General features: G+C 47.0%; 1 protein-coding gene across 2 annotated transcripts in view; it reads right to left on the reverse strand.

The window, feature by feature from the left end:
* Positions 1-662: 662 nt before the first annotated feature.
* Positions 663-22,197, reverse strand: part of Smyd3 (SET and MYND domain containing 3) — a 582,966-nt gene continuing 561,431 nt past the window's right edge. For both annotated transcript variants that reach the window (XM_052737779.1, XM_052737781.1), the window contains 2 exons: positions 17,340-17,448; positions 663-3,045 (listed from right to left, as the gene is read on the reverse strand). In XM_052737779.1, coding sequence (XP_052593739.1) covers positions 2,944-3,045; positions 17,340-17,448 — 211 coding nt within the window. In that variant the 3' untranslated portion in view covers positions 663-2,943. The remainder of the gene's footprint in view (positions 3,046-17,339; positions 17,449-22,197) is intronic.

Genomic DNA, 22,197 nt, shown 5'->3' on the forward strand with positions numbered 1-22,197 from the left:
ACTCAGTAAATCTGGGGGTTTTAGTGCACCTGACTTCAGGCTTGTTTGCTCACTCATGAAGCGGTCTTCAGATACCCACCTGGTACGCTACTGTGGTTAGCAGAGAGAGCATGTGCCTTAGGGATGTGCTGGCTGCATCATGGCTAGGACATGAGAGAAGCACCCTTAGGAAAAGGCCTTGGAGCTTGTGAGTGTGCCTAAGACATCCTGCACACTTCACTGTTTCCATGGCCAGCAGATGGGACCCCCAGCTTCCGGTTGTCAGCTTTCACTGCCACAAAGTAAGGCCTGTTCCTTCAGGCTCAGTTACACATAAGAGTGTCGTTCTGAGTGCCAGTCTGCACCCTTCCTCTGAGGGTCACCATTCTGGGTTCTGCATTCACCCCCTGCATCTGTACCCCTGTAACATAAGTATAGATGGAGGCCTACTATCTAAGGGCCATTTCATCTGCAGCAACCCACCGACCTGCTTTACTACCAGAATCTCACTGAAACGTGAAGGACCACGCTGCTTCCAGGACCAGTGAACCATACAAGGCTCAACTTTTTTTGGACAAGGAAAATATTTTTGTTATTGACCCAAAGCAGAAAGATAGAGATACAGGCCAAAGGGTTGGGAAATAGAAAAGACAACAAAATCAGAGGAAGCCAGTCAATTTGAATAGGGTGAGAACAGTTTACTGTAGGACAAGAGAGCTTTCTGCTCTGCTCAGTAACACACCAAACCACAGATTCAAGCAATTACAGAAAAAAAGAAGTTTAAGAAAATAATAACATACACGAAGAATTACAAAATGCTCATAAGATTTACACAAAGAGCTAAGTCAGTATCCTTTTCTTTTTGTGTGAGACTTACATCCTTTTCTAGTAATGTCTGAAATGACCTAGTCCTAGGCTTTGAGATAAGGATTCCTGGGTTGGAGAGGTATTCAGAAAGAAAAAAAAGTACTTAGTTATTGATCACAGAGGAGTAAAGACAACGTCTCAAAAATTCTGCTTCTTCACCAAAGACTCAGAACAGATAAAACAACCTTCTACAAAAAGAATGAGGCTGGAGGCATCGGGGGCCTCATTTCAAGATGTACTACAGAGCCATGATGGCAGAAGCAGTGTGGTTATAGAGTAATAAGAGACACACAGACCAGTGGAGCAGGACAGAGAGCCCAGGGGTCGGCTCGCACACCGAGGACCAGCTCATTCTTGACAAAGGCTCCCAAACTATGCAGGCTGTATGGCTGGCCTCTTCAACAAGGTGTGCAGGAAAAGCAGACACCCACATGCAAGAGATGGAAACCGAACTTTTATCTTTCATTCTGCACAAATACGCAGCTCATGGTGGATCAAAGACCAAATGCAAGATTTGAACTGGAAACATGCATGGAGACATGTCAGTAAGGGTAACGGCTATCAGAGATGCTGGACTAGGCCATTATTTTTTATTATAAAAGCAGAGGAAACAAACCCAGAGACAGACAAACGATGACAGTGAAGTTCTGCACAGCACACAAAACAATGGAGGAAAAGCCAAGCTATAGAATGAGAGAACTGTTTGCCAACTATCCTCCCAATGAAGGATTTATATCATAATACATAGTGTATTTACAATATGTAAGGGATTCAAAAAGCAAGATTCTGATTACAAAATGAGCAACTGCTTTGATCGGTCACAAATACACGATCAATATCATCAGTCATCAGGGAAACTGAAACTACAACGAAATATCACGTATGCAGTTATACGCTGTTATAGTCAATGACTGGGCAAGCATACCCCCAGGTGACAAATGCTGGCGTGAACATGGAGAAAAGGAACTCATACACTGTCGGTGGGAACCTTAGTCAGAATGCCAGTATGGAGGGCCATCTAAGAAGGGAAAATAGGACCACCGTGGGATCCAGCCATCCCACTTCCTGGTATATGTCAAAAGGCAATTAAATCTGTAAACCCCAGACATGGTTGTCTGTCCATGTCTACCGTGAAGCTATTCATAACAGCTGAGGCTGTAATCACCTTAGGTCCTCACCGACATGCACGAAGAAAAACAAAATACATATAAATAGCGGAATATTACTCAGCCGTAAAGATGAGTGAAATTCTGTCATCTGTAGCAGAATGGATAGAACTGAAAAAAATGATAGGAAGTAAAATAAGCCAGGGACAGAGACAAGTGTGATACTTTCTCCCTTGTGTGTGAGAGTTAGGATGGGTGATTGTGAGAAACGGGGAACTGAAGAGGCAGGAAATAAAAGGGAGGCCAGATTTGTCCTTTAATAGGTATATGCTGGACACGTGTATTCAAACACCGAAATATCACAGCTAATCACATTATTAAGTACATGTCAATAAAAATAAAAAGAACAACAATGAAAAATCTGCTTCTTGATAAAATGGACGTACACTTGTGTTTAGAGTACATGTGAAAATGATTATTTTAATCCATTACCTCTATATACATCCAAAAAGGAAGTTTTAATTTATTCCATCCTATTTTTGATTTCTTTTGTTTTTGAGACAGGGTCTCGCCACATAGCCCTGGCTGTCCTAGAATTCACTATGTAGACCCAACTGGCCTTGAACTCAGAGATCCACCTGCCTCTGCCTCTCAAGTGCTGGGATTAAAGGTGTGCGCCACCACCCAGCCTTCCATCCTAGTTTTGATAAGTTCCTATTTCCAATACTGAGATCTTAACTACCAAATCACCTATGAGCAGGCAAAGCCAAGCTGCCAGATGGCATTTTCAACTCATCTTTCGCATTTATTGTAATGGTTCTGCTCTACCATGAATAGATCTTCTCACAACACACCACGGAAACACATCTACCCACACAAACACAGAATGGCATTTTCTACAGGAGGGTCACACAGCAGGTATCACAGAGTGTGTGACCTCAGTAAGGCGTTCAATGAGGGTGCGCCACCTCCCCTGTCCCTCTGGCTGTCCTTAGGAGGCTCTGATGTTGGCATCACATTCTTCCAAGAGAAGAATTAAATCTTCAATCAGGCTGTGCTCTCGGCCATGGGTCACTTTCATAATGTCGAAGGCCTAAGGAAAAAAGGAAAGGCGACAGCTGAGTATCTCAAAGCAGACAAGCCCCTGCCTGACTTTTCACCATTTCCCAATGATCTCGGGGCCCCGTGGCCCACAGGGGAACAATTGGTCTTTGAGGGCTGGCAGCACCATGGCATGGGTGCTGTGTGGGTGCTTAGAAAGTGGGCTCCGCACTGGTCCCCCTGGGGCCGACATGATCTTCAGAGACTATACTAACGCTCAGGTTTAGGTGGATAGTGTAGGGTTCAGTAATTCTCACCAAGGCCAGTAAGTCACACGAAAGAAGAACTGGTATGTTGCTTCCCCAAACAACAGGTTTTAAAGCTTTATTTATTTTGTGTTGTGGTGTGTTGTGTGTGTGTGCGTGTGTGTGTGTGTGTGTGTGTGTGTGCGCGTGTGTGTGTGCGTGCGTGCGTGCGTGTGTGTGTGTGTGTGTGTGTGTGTGTGTAGGGCGGCTATGTATGTGCCACGGTGTGCGTTAGGGGTCAGAGGACAATGTGAGGGAACTAGTTCTCTCCTACCCTGTGGGTCCCAGGGATCGAACTCAGGCTGCCAGGATTGGCGGCAAGCTCTTCCGTCCATGTGCTATATTGCTGTCCCATGATATTTTTAAAACTGAATCCCTATGTACTGTGCACACACATTTTACAGTCTTTTCCTGAAGTGTGCTAGTACAGTGGTGGCATGCTGATGACCCCTTCTTTAGTCTCCATGTCCAGTCTGTCACTAGATCTTGAAATTCAACCTCTAGAGTACTTTGAAAGTTGGGCTGAGCCTGTGGCTTCTCCAGCATGAGAGCACAGCAGGAATAAAGCCAGCAACTTCAAGTCAAGGAGGCTCTGCCTCGGTCTCCAGCATTTGCTCCTGGGACACCAGCCTCTCAGCTGTGACGAAGCCAGAGTCGTGTGCAGCGGCCACATGTGGCGGCTCTGGGTGACAGCCAGCAGAGCCAAGCCACCAGATATGTGCCCAGTGAGGCATTGGATGACTCCAGCATCCAGGCAGAAGCCAGCCAGGCACCGTGGCAAGGCTGGAGACCATTCCCACCATGCTCAGTCCCAATTCCTCACCCGGAACTGTGAACATCTTATTGTTCTTCGCTCTACTGAGTCTTTGGACGGTTCTCTGGGGAGCAATGAACGGCCCAAACAGCAGCGGTATGACATCCAATGTGAGATAGGGCAGGAGCAGGGCAGGGAATCCAAAGCTACCATATCTGGTGTGAATGTGTTCTAAAGACCCTTTAAGATGTGGTGTTGGTGGCTGGGAAGCACCAGGCAATGGGCTCCAGGACAACCTAACCTCCCCCTCCGCACCCCACTGTAACTCCCAGCCACCATAGCCACTACCCACCACTCTGTGCTAAAGTCAACATGACTGCCACTTTCCAGGGGTGCACCGCTCCCCCACGGTTAGCCGACAGACACCATTTCATAAACTCCTCTTGAAAGTTTAGGTCGCTTCCAGTACTTTTTGATTATGCTATGACACAGAGCTTCCAGTGACGGGGTTCCTGTTGTTATTGTTGTTGTGTGTGTATCTGTTTTCCTTTTCCTTTCCTTTTTTTCTTTGCTAAGTATTTGCTGAGATAAATCCTTAGGGGTGGAATTCTTGGGTTCCCACACCTTAAAGCCATAGAGATTTGGAGCTGGAAAGAACTGAGTAGGTCTCACTGTGAGATCGCTCTGTCCTTGCGACATCCATCAAGTCAGACACCCTGGCCTCTACAGAGGGAAAGCCTTAAGGCAGGGCAACAAAGCTTTGTGACTGCTGGCTGCAGGCTGCCTGGGCTCCCCGCTCCTCTCCGTGTTTCTGTAAAGGTGCTCCCTTTAGGCTTAAACACCAGAAAACAAGTAGGCTCTCTCTCTCTCTCTCTCTCTCTCTCTCTCTCTCTCTCTCTCTCTCTCTCTCTATATATATATATATATATATATATATATATATATATATATATATATATATGTGTGTGTGTGTGTGTGTGTGTGTGTGTGTGTGTGGGGTGTGTGTGTATCACTCACTCTGTCTCTCTCCCTCCTGTCTGTCTCTGTGTGTGTGTGTGTTTGTGTTGGAGGGGCAGGGGATGGGGTGACATTTAGATGTTAGAAGAAAAAAAAGGCAAATTGAAAGAAAGCCCCGATGGCTCTGGGCTTGCAGTGGCAGTCAGGTCCACAGGAGGGGACAGGACAGATGCAGGGAGCTTGTTTCTTGTTAATCTACACAGGTCTGTCCTGCTGCACAGTTACTGCACACATATCCCGAGGCAGGGCTTGTTGGAGGGGAGGGGAGGAGCAGGCGCTGCCCCACCTTGCAGGCAGCCAAGCTCTGGGAGATTAAAAGCCAACATCTGGTGCCTCATGTTTTATTCTCTTTCCCCTGCACCGCCCTGAGCGCTCTACTGTGCTGGACATGCTGGGGTCTGAGGCAGAGACCTGGATGGTGGTGTCATTACAGAGGCTTCCGGATCAGACCCTTCGTGGCAAATTCTTGAAAGCCACTGTCGCTGTCCTGTCCCCATCTCTTTACCTAGGGCTGGCTATGCTTGTGATGTGCAGGCCAGGGTGAATATTCTCTGGGAGAGCCTCCTGCAAACAGGATCCTTCCCGGCATCCACCCCAGAAAGGGCTCACCCGGCACATTGCCCCCTGCTGGTGTGTTCTCACAGCTCCTAAGTGGACCAGAGGCCTCGCCTAGTGGTTGTTTCTGCGGGTTCTCCACCTGGGGAGGCACCTGGGCCTCTCTGTGACTTGACTGGCGGCCAAAAGACAAGGCTATCTTCTCGTCACCATGACAGTGGAGGCTGATCTGTGTTTTCCCAAGCATCTTTCTGGTTCCAGTCTTCCTTCCTCACTACCCTCCTGCAGTTCTAGTCCTAACCAGGATTCTCCTGTCCACTGAAGGGGCAGAGCTGCCATCTGATAGCAGGGCAGGTGCCCAAGCGCCACTGGAGACTTGGGACCTACACTGGGGCTACACTTGGGACCCCACACTGGGGCTGCAGGACCCAGCAGACGAGGAAGCTGTCACTATCTTGCCTCACAGCCACACTGTCCAGACTGCTTCCTGAAAGCAGGGCAAAAATGTCTAGCCAGACACCCTGATCAGAAGAAATTGCTCCAACTCACCTGGCCTGAGAGGGGGCAGAGTGGGATGCCTAGCTCTCAGGACCCACCCCAGTGTCCGCTCCACTTGTCTGGTACAGCCTCCAGCTGTGGACAGTGCAGTGACCATGGAGAAGGTGCAGCGTCTCCTGGATATAGCTTCTTAGACAGCCTGAGGACCCTGGGGTGGCCCAGGTCAAATGATGCTGCCCATGCTCTGTGCCCTCTCATTTGCTGGTGACCTCAACACTAGGGTCATACGGGAATAGGGAGCTGGTGTCCCAGGAGTCTGTGCACCACGATGGCTAGAAGCAGAGGACAGGAGCATAGGGAGGGGGCAGAGGACTAACGTGATGATAGGAGGTGGGGGTCGGGTGGGGTGGGATAAGGACCAAAAGTACGTCACTTGTGCAGAAACCAGAGCTTAGGTATAATTAATCAACACGATTTTCTCTGAGTGACAGTCATATACAGAAGAGAAACAGAGAGAAAGAAGAAAAGAATGCTAAGTCTGCCCGCGACTTTCATGCGTTGGCAGGTACCAACGATGTGACATGCCGAGCAGGGCAGAGCTGATGATGGAGGACATCTGGTTCTCGTGTCTACCACGGATGCCACTTGTGTCGACCACGGTCCTGGGGCAAATACCTGCCTGGGACAGAAGAGAGCCCTGCGAGCTCAGGACACCTCTTGGGCTCAGCTGGAAGAAGAAGAATGCTTCCTCCCGCCTCACCCCCAAAGTAAAGCTGCGGTAAATCTTGGACAAGCCAGAGCAACTGTTGCCGGGAGCTTGAGTCTCCCCGCTCTCAGCACCCCCCCCCCCCAAAGCTAGACATGTGCATATCAGAGAGAACAATTCCAGTTTAATTTCCTGTAGTGCCCTATAAAACAGATTAAGGACATATAAAATTGGAGCAGGCTCGGTTTGGGGAAAGCTTCTCTCTTTCCATTAAATTTTATTTTTTAATGGTAGCATTTAGAAGGAGCCTGCTTGCAATCATGACGGAGGATTCATCTGAAGCTGCCAGTGGGATGCGCTGCACCCACGTACGGATTCTAAATGTCACACCGGAAACGGCAAATGTAGATTGTCTGCCACATGAGAGGCACAGGGCTCTTTGAGAAATAAAAGGCCCCCAGAACTGATTTCCATCTCATCATATCTTTTTTTTTAAAGTAATTTTAGAATTGTGGCCATGTATTAAATAAAATGAATGAGATCAAATTATGATTTAAAGTTGGAAACAATATGGCTTTCTTATTAATTTTTAATATAAATATATTAAGTTTATCAAGGATCTCATATGCTTTCTACTGTGAGCCTGGGGAATGCAATAAATGACTTCCCCGAGCATAATTTAAATATGGATATAAAAATCAGAAGGAGAAGAAACACATGAAAGATAACAGTCTCTAGATCGGGTCACCACAGGGGACACTGAAGCGAGTTTTCCTCTTCTGTCCCTCCCAAGATGAAAGCAGTGTGTGTGTGTGCTGGGGGAGGTGGCCTGGGCATTCAGTAGGGGACACAGCGTGGAGCTTCACCCACAAGCAGCCCCAGGGCCACTGAACCCCTTTGCAACAGGCAGCAGGAAAGCCCAAAGCCTCCGAGGACCCATGTGAGCCCAGCAGCATCCCTGCAGACCCCACTCCACTCCACACCTTCAAAGCCTCACTGTAAGTGTCAATTCCCTTTGAGGGGAATGTGCTGGGCGGGGGGAGGCAGGCTATCCTTGAGAGACCACCTGACTACTCATTTCCCCTGAACGATCAGGCACCTCCAGTGAGTAAGTCTGGGCCCTTGCTGTGGAACGGGCTCTGGCCCTGTTAGACAGTCTGGACCTCGGAGGTCATCGCAGTGATGGCAAGAGAGCTGGGATGCCCACAGGATGGAGGGTTACAGATGTGGCGAGCTCAGGGCTGCCTGTCACTGGCAGAAACCATGCCAGGAAGAGCTGCTGTTGCTGGGGCTGGAGCGATGGTTCAGTGGTTAAGAACACTGACCGACTTATTACTCTTGCAGAGGACCTGAGTTCAGTTCCCAGCCCCCACAAATCGGCTCACAACTGTCTGTAACTCCAGTTTCAGGAGATCTAATGTCTTTTTCTGGCCTCCATCGGGACTGCATGCATATGGTGCACACACACACACATACATTCAGACAACACACACACACACACACACACACACACACACACACACACACACACACACACAGCTGCTTCTGTGTTACTATCTTTAATCTGTCAATATAATGATGTTGTAAAAAGAGTTATTTATTTTTATCTTATGTGTTGAGTGTTTTGCCTGCATGTATGTAGGTACACTGAATGCTCACCTAGTCCTCTCAGAAGCCAGAAGAGGGCAATGGATCCCCTGGAGCTGGAGTTACTGATGGTGTAAGATACCATGTGCATGCTGGGAACTGAACCGGGATCCTCTGCAAGAGCAGTAACCACTCTCAGCTTTGAATCTTTCCAGAACTAAGTCTGTAAGTATTAACATAGTCCCTGAGGAACTCTGAAAGAGTCACACATATTCCTAGTACGTTGGCGTCATCATGAATCAACCTAAAGGTCATCTCGGGCTGCAGTGCACTGTGGGACACATTACACCAGACAGAGGGGAAGGCGGAACTTTGGTTTTGTTTCCAAGTACTGTTTTTGATTTCTACTTTGACTCCACTTGGTCTGACTCTTACACTTATGAACCTTCTACATTAATTGGTACTTGTTTAATGGCCCAGCATGTGGCATGTGTTCTACTGTGACATGCATTCTTTACATACTTGTAAAGAACATCTAGTCCGCCTTTGTTGAGGAGGACATTTTATAAACATCACCAAGGCCCGACTGACCAGTGGTGGTACTAAATTTTCCTCTGTCAGTTTTCTGTCTGGTTTTCTTCTCAACTGCAGACAGAGAGGCTTCATGCTGCTGCCTCTCCTTGCCATTCTGTTTTCTTTCAGATCTACAGGTTTGGTTTGGTTGGGTTTCGAAACAGAGTCCCGCTGTGCTACCCAGATTGGCCTTGAACTTGCTAGGGTGTCCAGGTTGGCCTCCAACTAGGAATCCTCCTGCCTCAGGCTCCACAGCAGATCTCTACCAGGTTTTGTTTCCACTGTTTGAAACTGTGTGGTTTGGTGCAGGCACGTTTAGGGTTATTTCAGCTTTTGAGTAGATGGCTACATTTCCATTCTAGGATGTCCTTGGTCTCTAGGAAAGCTTTCTTTTGCCTTGAAGTCTACTTACATGATACTAACAAAGCCACTCCAAGTATCTTTTGATGATGTTTTTCAATGATGTGTTTTCTATCTCTTTATTCTCGGTCTGTCCATACCATTACATTTAAAGAGTTTCTTTTAGGCAGTACATACCTGGGTTACTTTCAAATACATTTGCCTTTCAGAGTATTTAGGCAATTTATATAGACTGCATCATTCACAATGTAATTATTGCTACACTAGAGTTTAAATGTACAACTTTATTTTTTGTTTGTTCTTTATACCTTTTATGTGTCTGTTTCTTTTTCAAATCCCCCTGTGTTCCTCTATCTATCTTTTAACATGCCATTTAAAGATTTATTTACTTATGGAGGAGGGACTAGTCTTCATGTAGTCTGGCTGGCCCTTGAACTTGCTGTGGAGGTAAGAATGACCTTGAATGTCTCATCCTACTGCCACCACCTCCCTGGTGCTGAGATTGTGTGAGTGCACCACCGCGCTCCTGCAGTGAGATGCCAGAGATCGAACCCCGGTCTCCTGCGTGCTAGGCAAGCACTCTACCAACTGAACTATGAGGCAACCCATCTGGGAGTGTCTTTGAGTACATTCCTTTACACAGCTTTTTAAGAAGTGGTTGCGTTAGGACCCACCCCCTCATTCTCATTATAGTCTATTGTGTCTTCGTTCTTAGCACTTGGAATCAGGTACAGAGACACACACTCTCTCTCTCTCTCTCTCTCTCTCTCTCTCTCTCTCTCTCTCTCTCTCTCTCTCTCTCCCTCCCCCTTCCCTCTTGGAACATAATTATCCAGCTGTTTTCGCCACAAACTTCTAGAACCCCTCAGACCGCGTTAGAATTTTTGCTTCAACTGTCAACATAGACAACCGAAGGGGAGAAGGAAAACCCACTTATCCACATTTTTGCTTATTGTAGTCTTTCTTGCCGATGCTTCAAGATCTCTTCTTCTACTGTTTTTTCTTTTGTTTTGGAGACTTTGGGCAGCAATTCTTTCAGGAGAGATCAGATGGTGATGAGTTCTTTTAATTTTCCTGTGACTGTGACCAGCTTGATTTCCCTTTCAATGCTTGACAGATGCTTTTGCTGAATTCAGGTTTGGGGTCTACCAGTTCTTTTCTCCCAATACACGTGAAAACGGTGTGCTGTTTTGTAGGATTTCTGGTGATCCACTCTGATTCAGATTGTTCTTCCCCTGTTGGCAAGGACTCATTTCATATCCTCGCTACTCTGAGGATTGGTTTGGGATTTGAGTTCTATTCAAGTAATGAATCTGGGTGAGAATGTCTTTATGTTTAATTTGGGGGAGTGTTAATTAGCTTTATATCTTTTTGCTAAATTCAGGTAGTTTTCCATCACTTAAGAAAACTATTGTAGTAAAATATATAAGTGACATCCCAAACTTTATCATGTTAGCTGGCTAGTCAGCTGTGCCAACTAGATAACAAGTTAGAGTCATGTGGGAAGAGGAAACTGGAGTGAGAAAACGCTTCCACCAGATTGGCATATGGGACATCTTCTTGATTGATGATTGATGTGGGAGGGCCACTGTGGGCTGTGCCAACCCTTAGTGGGTGATCCTGAGTTGTGTAAGAAAGCAAACTGAGCAGGCCAGGAAGAGCAAGTCAGTAAGCAGCACCCTTCCATGGCTTCTGCTCTGGTTCCTGCCTCCAGATTCCTGCCCTAAATTCCTGCCCTGACTTCTCTCGGTGGACTTACAAGCTGTAAGGTGAAATAGACCCTTTCCTCATCAAGTTGCTTTTGATTGTGGTGTTTAATCACAGCAAGAGAAACCCTAACTAAAACACCATGTCAGCCATCTTTAGGCGGCTAGTGGCACAGGCACATTCACACTATTGGGCAACCATGCCTGTCATTCACATGCAGAACATCTGCACCATGCCATGCTGAGGGGTGTCTGTTACACAGCAAGCGCCTACCCTGTGTGTTCGCCCTAGACCCTGGGAACCACTGCTCTGCTTTCTGCTGTGTGTAGTTATTCTAGGTGCCTCACAAATGTGGAATCACGTAGCACATGTGTGTCATATGTAATTAGTGTAATACCTTCAAAGTTCATCATGGCATAGCATGCGTGAGAGTTGCACTCTTTTTAGGGCAGGATAATATGCTTTTGTGTGTCTATAGTTACATTTTTCACTCCACTGATGGGTTGCCTTTTGATGCACAGTGCTTAGAATTTTGATAAAGTTCATTTTGTTGGCCACTAGGTCTTCAATTGCCCAGGCCTTTGTCGTAGTCAAGCAATCATTGCTAAATCTGATGTCGTGAGGCTTTCCTTCTTGGTTTTAATCTGTTTATAGTTTTAGCTATTATGTCGAGGATTTTCATCCACTTGAGTTGCTTTCTCTATATGGACGTCAGTTTCTCTAACACCATTTGTTGAAGTGACTGTCCTTTCCTTATTGAGTGATGCTGTTGAAAATTACTTTTCCATATGTGTGAGGGTCTAGTTCTGATTTGTACTGTGTACACGTTGATCTATGTGTCCATCTTTACACCAGTAACATACTGTTTTGATTACTATAGCTTTTGTTTTGCTAACTATAGTAAGTGTTGAAATCAGGAATTGGCATTCTCCAACTTGGTTCTTTTTAAAGATTTGTTTTGGCTATTTTGTTGGGGATGAGGTTGTCTCCTAAGTTTCCATGTGAATTTCAAGACTGATTTTTCTATTTTGATGAGAATGTGTATATCATTCTGAGCAATGTTGATATCTTCAGTTTTCCAATCCATATGCATGAGATGTCACTGTTTATATTTTAATGTCTTTCCTTCATCATTTTGGTTAATTTCTAAGTGTTTTATGGTATTACAAATGGAAATATTCAATTTCTTTTTTGTTAGTAGATAGAATGACAGATGACTTATGAATGTTGACTTTAGATTATACTAATATGCTAATTTATTAGTTATAGTGTGTGTGTATGTGTGTGTGTGTATGTTTTCAACACATAAAATTTTGTCATCTGTGGACAGAGATAAAGCTTGCTTTTTCTTTTCTAGATTGGATGCCTCTTCTATTGTTTCAAGTTCCTTTTATATTTACTCTTTTTCTCTTCTTTCTGGGAGTGTAATGTCAGATGCCTAATATTACTAGTCACTGGTCCCCAGGTCCTCAAGGTCTTGTTCAATTTTACTTTTACTATGCTTTTTTCCCTATGTGATTGCTTTCAGAGTGGGCAGTTCCTACCCTTCTGTCTTTGAGTTTCCCGGTCCACGCTGTGACCACTCTTCCCATGCTGCGTTCCTCTTCACTATTTTGCTCACTGAATTTATTGGCTCTTAAATTTCTATTTGTTCCTTCACATCTTCTCTCTCTTCACCAAGACTCTCTGTTTTTTCGTTTGTTTGGATAGTATTTGTAATTGCTCACTGAAGCATCTCGATAATGGCTGTTGTAAAATCACTGTCAAATGATTCTAATGCATCTGCTATCGCAAAGCTGGCGTCTGCTGATTGCTGTTAAAGATTAGGACTGGTTCTTTGTATGGTAAGTGATTTTCAACTGAAATACAGGCCTTTTGAGAATCCGAATTTTATGCAAACCTTGTTCCATCCGGCTGTCCCTGGAAGGGGGTTTGAGGATTACACTTTGTTGGTGCCAGCCAGAGGCACAAGTCCAGGTTTCCTACCCAGCTCCTTGCCACTATTGAGTTTAGAATTGCTAATAGGGAAATTTATGCTTATTTTCCTTAAGATGGTTTAATCACAATGCTTGTATTTCATCCATTATTTTTTGTTTTCCTCCTCTTTTTATAAAATTTGGTTTAAAAATGTGTGCATGCGTGTGAGTATGTGTGAGTGTGTGTGCGCGCGCGTGCATGAGCACACACCCCCATGGACATGTGTACTGGTACCCACAGAAGTCAGAAGAGGGTATTGGATTCTCTGAAGCCGGAGATACAAGAGGTTGTGAGCCTTCTCAAGTGAGTGTTGGGAAATGAACTCATGTTTTCTGGAAGAGCAGCAAGCACTTTTAAACACTGAACCATCTCTCTAGCTGCATCTGCTCTTTCTTGCTTAAAAACACACACCTGATGTTATTATTTCCTATTGGAATTTAGTAGGTGACATTCATAAGTATCAGAGCCAGGTACTTTGAAGGCATCAGTGGCATTTATGGCATGCCCCCATGTCCTTTTCCCTTTTGTCTTCTTTTCCTCCCTCCCACGGATCCACATGCCAAGTTGTGACCCTGCATGTGCAGAGGGGCCAAACATGCATAAAGAAAGGCCTTAGAAAGGCCTTGGGGGCTTCCATACAACACTGTGGATCTGTTCACTTTCCTCTGGCGAGGCAGGGGCTCTGATCAGATTCCTAAATGTGAACATGAGCACAGAGGTTAAAAACTACTGTAGAGAGTTAAGAAATGGGAAGAGGACAACTGCATGATTTGGCTGTCGTGAAGGGCTGGAAAGCAGGGTGCGGACTGGAGCAGAGACCTGCGCGGTTGTGCTGTGGGATCCGCCTGGATGAGAGGGTGTAGCTGACAAGTGCGCATGAGTGAAAGGAGCAACTTCCGGGTCCTGAAGCCTGTACTTCCTGTTTAGGACCAGACTAGTCAAACAGATCCTCAAAACAAGAGGAGAAGAAACATATAGTGAACCTGGCTTGCAAAAGGTATCCAGGAAAAGGAAGGATGAGTGTAACTTGACTTCTGCTAGCAAAGTACCACGAGCAAAGGAACCAGGCTCGGAGCCAGATCGTGGAGTCGGCAGCAAGCAAATCCACAGAAAAACATCTGCCCACTGACACAGAAGTCAGATTAGTAACAAAAGCCTTCCAAGAAACATCTGGAAAGAAATGGGTTAGAGGGGAGAAAACGCAGAGGAGCGCTGTGCAGGGACGGCAGGACGGCTGTGTGGTCATCCTGAGACGTGAACTCCAGCTGAGAAAAGAGGGGACAAGCAAAGGACATCAGAGCTGGCCGAGTGAGCGGGTCCCTCCTCCAGGAGGCTGGATCCGGGCTGAACCCGTGAGGCATTCCCATTCCTGTTTCTGAAGATGCTCTCAGATCTGCTTCGTGCTCGGGCTTTGAAAACCGTACGGAAGCTGTTTCATTTCATTATTCTCAGGGCTTACCCAGTAAAGAGCGTAGCTGTTACAAGGGTGAAGCAGAGGGCTTCCTTCCTGCTTTCCAGGTTGCCTGAATGCTGGGGAAACCCAGGAGAAAGGCTTTCTGCCGGAAGCCCGGGACCTGCACCTTCACTCACAGGTCACACATGTTCTCACAGGACAGTGTAGATTTGAGTCATCTGCTAAGAAATGCTCAGAAATGGTCATGGAAGGTTTGCTACAGGTCCCTCAAAGGTCCCTCAAAGAGCAGGGCCCTGCTGGGCTCCTATTCATTAAGAAATCCACCCACTCCAGCGGGAATTGGTTTGGGGGAATGACACAAGTGTCTGTGTTTGGTGCCATCAGGGGACACATAAGATACATCAGTCCCTTGAGGAAGTCCCACTCTCCTTGGGATAACACTCCAATATGAAGGATATAGTTGTTCAAGAGGAAGACCATGTTGCAACCCCAAACTGTAAACACAATAAAGGTCCCAAATGCTTGAGCAGTCTCAAGCATACCCTCAATGATGCCTCAACCACTTCTGCAAACAACGCTATAGATGAGTTATTATCCTCATCTAAAAACAAACAAACAAACAAACAAACAAACAAACAAATAATTAAAACCATGGCTGGGCAGTGGTGGTGCGCACTTTTAATCCCAGCACTCGGGAGGCAGAGCCAGGAGGATCTCTGTGAGTTCAAGGCCAGCCTGGTATACAGAGCGAGATCCAGGACAGGCACCAAAACTACACAGAGAAACCCTGTCTCTTGAAAAAAGAAAAAAAGAAAAAATAAATAAAATCATAATCAGAGAGACTAAGTGTCTTGCTTCGAGTTAAAAAGCTACATGGTCAGACTAGAACTTGAGCCCGTGACTCTAAAGCTGGCACCCTTGATGCTCCACCAAGGATGCCCGGGAACATATTTGCTCTTGAGGTACTCATAAGAACCTATCAGAAGCTTGGAGACTTGTCTTAAGGCCAACAGTGTTTGGAATAAGCCTGGGACTGTTTTGAGTCAAACAGGTTGTCCTGGGTGAGACCATGTTTTAAAGGCAGATGACCCGATGCCACTCCCAGAACACCCTTCCCTTGGCCTTGCTCAGCACTCACACGTGGACTTATTTCTGGTGCCAAGAGCAGGGAATGCCAGCAGATTTCCAAGAGAAGCTTCTGGATAGGGGTGGCAACCTCACAAGAAGGGGACAGGCATGACAGGGGGTAGACTGAGTACAAGAGGTGTCACAGGCTGTTCCGGAGGGTCCCCAGAAGGTTCTGGCCATGGCCTGCATCCTCTGCACAAGCCACATCACCCATAAGCCCACACTGAGATGTCTGGGTGGACTGGCTTGGGTTGTCTTTGCAGCTGAGGGTGTTTGACGGCCCCAGCTGAAGCTCTACAATGATGGTAAGGTTTCGGCCCCCAGTGAAGAACGGAAGAGAGCCGGACACACTCTCACGTCTCCCCCGCCTTGCCTCCAAAATGGCATCAGGGATTCAGCTAGGCTTGAAGGCATTTCTGTACACTTAGTGTTTCCAGAAAGCATCATCCCCTTAAATGGGACAGTTGAGAGAAGGGAGGAGCCTTGCGTTCTAGTGTGGATTTTAAAACCTTTTCACATGTCTGTCTCCTCCATTAAACTGTGGGGACGATAATGGGTCTCATTCAGAATAGCAACGTTATTTAATCAACAACTCACATTGAATTAAACAGAATATGCAGAACTGGCTGTGCCTCAGAGAGATTTAAATGGGCTTTTGCACATCTTCAACTTAGTGTTTCATTTTCCAAACATGAGCGGAAACACTTGTCTTGCCTTACAACTGTCATCTGTCACAAGGACCAAGTATAACCATGTATGTATGAGCCCCACACGAACAGAAGGGCCAATGTGATCACTTATGAAATACCTCTAAGCATGGCAACCCTGGGTTGGGTACATGATATATGTGGGGAGCTTTCTCTACGTTATTGTTTTCTATTGGAAAGTTCACTCAGCGGACCAAAGGAAGGGTAAAGACCTAAGAGTTGGTAAATCAGTATTGATTGACAAAGGGCCACAGCCTGTTCTGGCAGCAGGGAGAAGAAAGGGGAGATGCAGAGGCTAGAGACTGATGGCCAGGTCTTGCCTACCATAAGAAGAGACATACTGTGTTCAGAGCATGTGGAGAAGGGTAATTTGTAGGACAGAGCACATTTGTAGTGGTGTTCTGAGACTCACCCCAGTTTGTAAGAGTGACTGTTAAAATCATCATGATTAGGAGCCCGGGAAGATAGTTCAGTAGGTTAAGTGTTTGTTATGCAAGCATGAGGACCCGAGGTTGAGCCCTAGGACCCATGTTAGGAGCTGGGTGTAGAAGAGTGGCCTTAAAATCCCCAATGCTGGGGAAATGGAGCCAGTCAAATCCCTGGTACTCACTGGCCAGTCAGTCTAGTCCAATCAGTGGGCTCCAAGCGGCAAAGAGCCCATGTTTCCCCCAAATAAGGTGGCTGGCTCTTGAGGAATGACACCTGGTTGACCTCTGGTCTCCACATGCATGCACACACACCTATACATACACATGCACACATAATACACAAGCAGGCGGATTCTACACCGACAGTGTAAAATGAATTACATTTGGGTACATTTTATACCACAGAAACTGGCAAGTGTGACAAATGTTTTGAGAGATGGTTGTTAAACATTTACCAGCACACTCGGGCACACTGTGTGTATGTGTGTGTGTGTGTGTGTGTGTGTGTGTGTGTGTGTGTGTGTGTGTGTACCCATGTGCTAAAAACAGAGCGTAGCAATCACCAAGTAGAGGCCTGGCAACAGCCAGAGGAAGGTACACCAGGCAGAACCCAAGTCTTGGCACACTCACCAGCCTCAGATTCTTCATGGCTTGAGGAAACATGCCTTGATGTAGCTGCAGCTTGCCAACTTTCATTACTTGCACACCTCTAACGGGATGGCTTCCAGGGAAAAAGATCCTGGGGGAGATCAAAAGGGCAACAGTGTTAGTAGCTCTCACTGACTAATACCTTTGCAGACAGTATTTCATTTGAAGACTGGGAAACAGGGGAAGAGCTGGCTGTGAATGTTAATGAGCTCCTGAAGTGAAATTAGTTTGTGATCCAGAAGCCAGTACCAAGAGGAATGGATATATAATAACCTCTCTTCAGAGTCCTAGAATACCTTCTGCACTGGGAGTCAGGTGGGGTTATACAACTGGATGGCTTTATGGTTAACAACAGAAAAGAGGAGAAATCTGTCTGGACCTCTGCAATTACATCTAGAGGATGCCACACTGCATTCTGGAATATAAACCTGGGCCAGGTCCTCTCCAACGAAGCTCCAACACTAACCCAGCTCCCATCAACATATATTTGTGGAATAAACGGAAGGGATCTGCTGCCACACAGGAGCATTTCACCCCAGGCTGCATGGGCTCACAGACGAGGAGCAGCTGAAGCAGGGAGGGCCCAGGGCCAGCGTTAGCTAGGAGATGGCGCTAAAGATGGCCACGTGACCGTCCAGGCAGGTGCCTCCCTCCTCTGGAGAAGCAGCACTGGGGGTGTTTCCGCATGCTATCAATACATAGTTGTTGACTAAATGAATGGGCATTTCTCCAATTCCAAACAGAGGCTGCCACAGCCCCTCTGCGAAGCCCTTTGACTGAGTCTTGGTTGTAGCATCCATCATGGTCCACCGTTCTACAGCAGCTATGTGCTTACTTTCTCTCACCACTGGTTAAGGTACCCCAGTCTATACGTGTTCTCACAACATCCAACATCCAACTCAACTCATACTTGCGGTATTTCGCGTTGTCTTAGCTTCTTCTCCTGTTTCTGTGGCAAAACTCCGTGACAAAAGTAACTTAAAGGAGAAGGGGTTCACTGACTGACAGTTCCAGGCTACAGCCCAACATGGCAGGGAATTCAGTGTCAGGGAAGCCACAGTTGGTAAGATTATGTCCATCCACAGTCAGAAGAGGATAGCAATAAACCCCTACGTGCTGATGTTCGGCTTACGCTTTCCATTATATACAGCATGGGATCTCTAGCCCAGGGAATGGTCCATATCAACACAATCAAGACAGTTCCCTAGAGACCTTCTCAGAGGCTAACCTTTAGACAACCTCACCCAGGTGAGCCCAGAGGCATGTCTCCTAGCTGTCAAGTTAGCAATTAGTACCGACTGTCACAGGCGTACAGTACAGCATAGGATGGGTGCGGTGGTGGATCAAGAGTGAGGACTCAGGACTGTGTCTTATCATATTGGATCCTACAGTACTGTCTATTCTGCCTCCAATAGGCTCTCTAGGCCAGTGGTTCTCAACCTACCTAATGCTGCGACCCTTTAATACAGTTCCTTGTGGTGTGCTGACCCCCAACTATACCATTATTTTCATTGCTACGTCATATCTGTGATTTTGCTACTGTTAGGAACCATAATGTAAATGTTTTGAGACAGAGGTTCGCCAAAGGGGTTGTGACCCACAGGCTGAGAACTGCTGCTCTAAGTGAACGCTGAGCTTCTGATGTCTACGAAGGATCACATCGAGGCTCCAGGGGAAATACCACACTGGACAGGCACGAGTGTTTCCCTCAAGGCCCAGTGGTCCCACTAGACACAGACAAACATTCATGCCTGAGTTAAAATAGCATTAGAGGAAGGAGAGTGAATTGGTGCTCATATCCTGCGAATCATATATTCAGTTCCGTGAGTGGAGGGAGGAGATGATACAGTGGTTAACGAGAGAACTGACTGGTGGCTGGTGGATTGGAGAAGGACACATGGGGTAAGCTGGCTCCCAAGAACTTGGAATGACTCTGTCAGAGGAGGAAGGATTGGGCATTTAGACAGCCAGGGAGGACAAGCAGGACGCACTCCCGATGTGGAGACGGAGGCACCTGCCTTTATAGCCCACGGCCGCACAGACAGCCCAGGAACTGATTTTGACAGTGTATGGCCCTGTATGGCTCTGTCTCAGCTGCCCTTCCTCTACGAGCCCGCTGAACCCACAGTTAAGCTCTCCCGAGTAACAGATCTTCCACACTCCGTTCCCTTGACTCGGCTCCTCGCCATGGAATTCGATATAGAGACTTATCTATTCATGCTCTCCCAAAGGTAGATTGCTAACCTGGGGAAAGCACTGTGCCCCAGAAGGCGGACATGCCTCTTTACAGACCCAGAAGAGGAGGAGAGTGAGAACAAAGCAGACACCTGGGTCCCCGATCTCCTTCATCTCTGGTGTACGACGCTACGAGGTCAACCATTCCACCTCCTGTCCCTTCCAGAATGAACATCATTATGGAGTTGGATGAAAATGATTTCCAGATCCTCAGACAAAAGGCTTAAGTGCAGGACGCCATTATCAGAAGGTAATTGCCCCAGACACGTTCCCTGAAAAGCACACCTGGATTTGGGGTTTTATTTTATTGCTGTGAATGTGGTATAGTGAAATTTAAAGGCCAAAAAGTAATTTTATACTAATAATCTCTGCACTAAGTGGGTGCCTGTCATGTCAGTGAGCAGAAGGAAAGGAAAAGCTTCGGTTCTGCGACAACGGCAGAGAAAGTGGTGCATAATTACGCCGTGACAGGTACCTGCCTCGGTCACCGGAAGATTAAAAACGGAGTGGAGTTTCTTAAGGGAGGGTGAGCAGGAGGCTCCTGTGGGGGGTGGGGGTGGGGGTGGGGGTGGGGGGTGAGGGCGCCCACACAAAAATTCAGAGAGCCGGCTCTTAGTCAGGGGCTGCCAGGGACGACTTTGGTTCCCGGAGGCCTCGCAGCTGACATGTGGAATCATCGAGTCATGCTTATTGGCTGGAGCAGCACCCCAGGGAGCCCTGGCGGGGGTGGGGTGGGGGTCGGGGGTGAGGCTCACTCTTGCTGGGTGGTCCGCTTGGGGTGTGGGCTTTCCACGAACCTCCCGCATAGGGAAGCGATGAGAGAGGGGAGGGTCTACTGGTCTTCACCTACAGGGCTATCGGATGTCAATCAAGGCTGCAGAGAGAGCCTGAAGGTTGGTTGGGGTGCACCGGTAATCAGGGTGTGACAGGGGGAAGCAAAGATGCGAGACGCCGGGTTCCAGGTCCAGTACTTTCAGGCCTCTGCAAGAGTCCAAGGTGTATTCTTACCTCGGTGGACACAGAGCTAGGCTGGAGCAGGAGTATCCATCCCTCGGCTCCCTCCCGACACAGCACAGACACTGGTGCTTGGGAGCAGCAAGCACCACAGTGACTTGGGGAGCAGCAAGAGGGAGCTGGTTCAGACTGAGGAGAAGATGGGATGCTGGCCTCAGCCTGTGGGGCATGGGAAGGGGCAGAGGTGGTAGGGGAGGCTGGATGCAGAGCTGGAGGGGAGGCGCCCTGAGGCCAGGCTGTTCACTGCAGACATATCCGGCTCCCAGCTCCCTATCAATGCTACCCTCTTGAGGGGAAGAAGAATGCTTCACCAGATAGGACACACCGAGAACTGGAAAAGAAGCCCTCGTGTCCGAGACACCTGGGTTAAGACTGTGGCCACAAAAAAGGAGGACTTGAGACAAACAAAGCCATAGAGTTGATTCAATGGAATCGCTGAGAATTCAAAGGACATGGAGAAAAGAAGCCCCGTGCAGGACCTTTGCGGCATGCTCAGCTTTCTCCCACGTCAAATAGCAATGCTCACATTGCTTCAATAGTGGCTGAGCTTGGCATTTACAGGGAGGGAAGCATTTATTGCTCAGGCCTGTTTTAAAAACCTGAACATAAAGCATTTGCTGGTCCTAAAATGAGAGCTTAGCCTGCCTGTTGAATCTACATCTCTGAGTGAATATGTAGACCTAGTTGTGTATGGGTTTTAGCTGAGAAATGTGGAATGGTGATGGAGCTTGAAAAACCAGTTTGCAACTCCTGAAAATCTGGTCCATGGGAGAAAGGTATCACTAGATAAAGCTACTAGACCAAAGGATGCTGGAGAATCTTCCAGTGGTGGGGGTTGCAATCTGAACCCACCACTCAGTCACTGACATGGGACAGCCAGACACTGAGTGCTGTCTGATGGGACACGGTTGAAATTATTTGGCATTACCTATACAGCTCTCTTGCCAAACCAAACAGAAACCAACAAACCAAAACAGAATCTAATGGATCCCATAAAATTAAATTCCATTTTATGGGAAACACAAGTGATAAAGGAGAGGGTAGAAGCAGTTGGCTGAAAGCTGAGGCTGTGGGAATCCACGGGACCTCAATGCAGGGTCCTTAACAGGTCATGGAAGGAGAAGGAAGAGAGGACAGGGAAGAACAGTTGAGATTTCAAAAGACTTGAGAGACATAACAAGCACATGCAAGACGTTGGCCTGGTGTATTCTGATCCAAACAGAGCAGTGGTAAAAAGGCCTTTCTCAGATAACGAAGGAAATCTGAGCATGCAATGGCATTGGAGCTTTAAGGAAATGTCCACCTGTTTTATGTTAAATGATGTAATGTCTGAGACATGATTTAAATATCTTCAGCAGAATCTCTTTTCCCAGCAATGGTGGATTAGCTTGCTTCAGACCAACGCCTGCTACGTACAAGAAAAAATGGTCAAAATATTTTAAGAACCCTGTTTGAAGGTAAGCCAGACCATGGAAGCAGCAGGGTCCTAATGATTCACATTTGTGGAAAAGACTGGAAGCTTAGGGAGGTGAGCTGTATGCGCAACTTTTCCTTGTGAGGCTTTGAAAAGAGAGCCAGGACCAGGAACACC

Source organism: Peromyscus californicus, unplaced genomic scaffold (assembly GCF_007827085.1).
Source record: "Peromyscus californicus insignis strain IS unplaced genomic scaffold, ASM782708v3 Scaffold_14__1_contigs__length_90479793_seg_2, whole genome shotgun sequence".
Classification (NCBI taxonomy): Eukaryota; Metazoa; Chordata; class Mammalia; order Rodentia; family Cricetidae; genus Peromyscus; species Peromyscus californicus.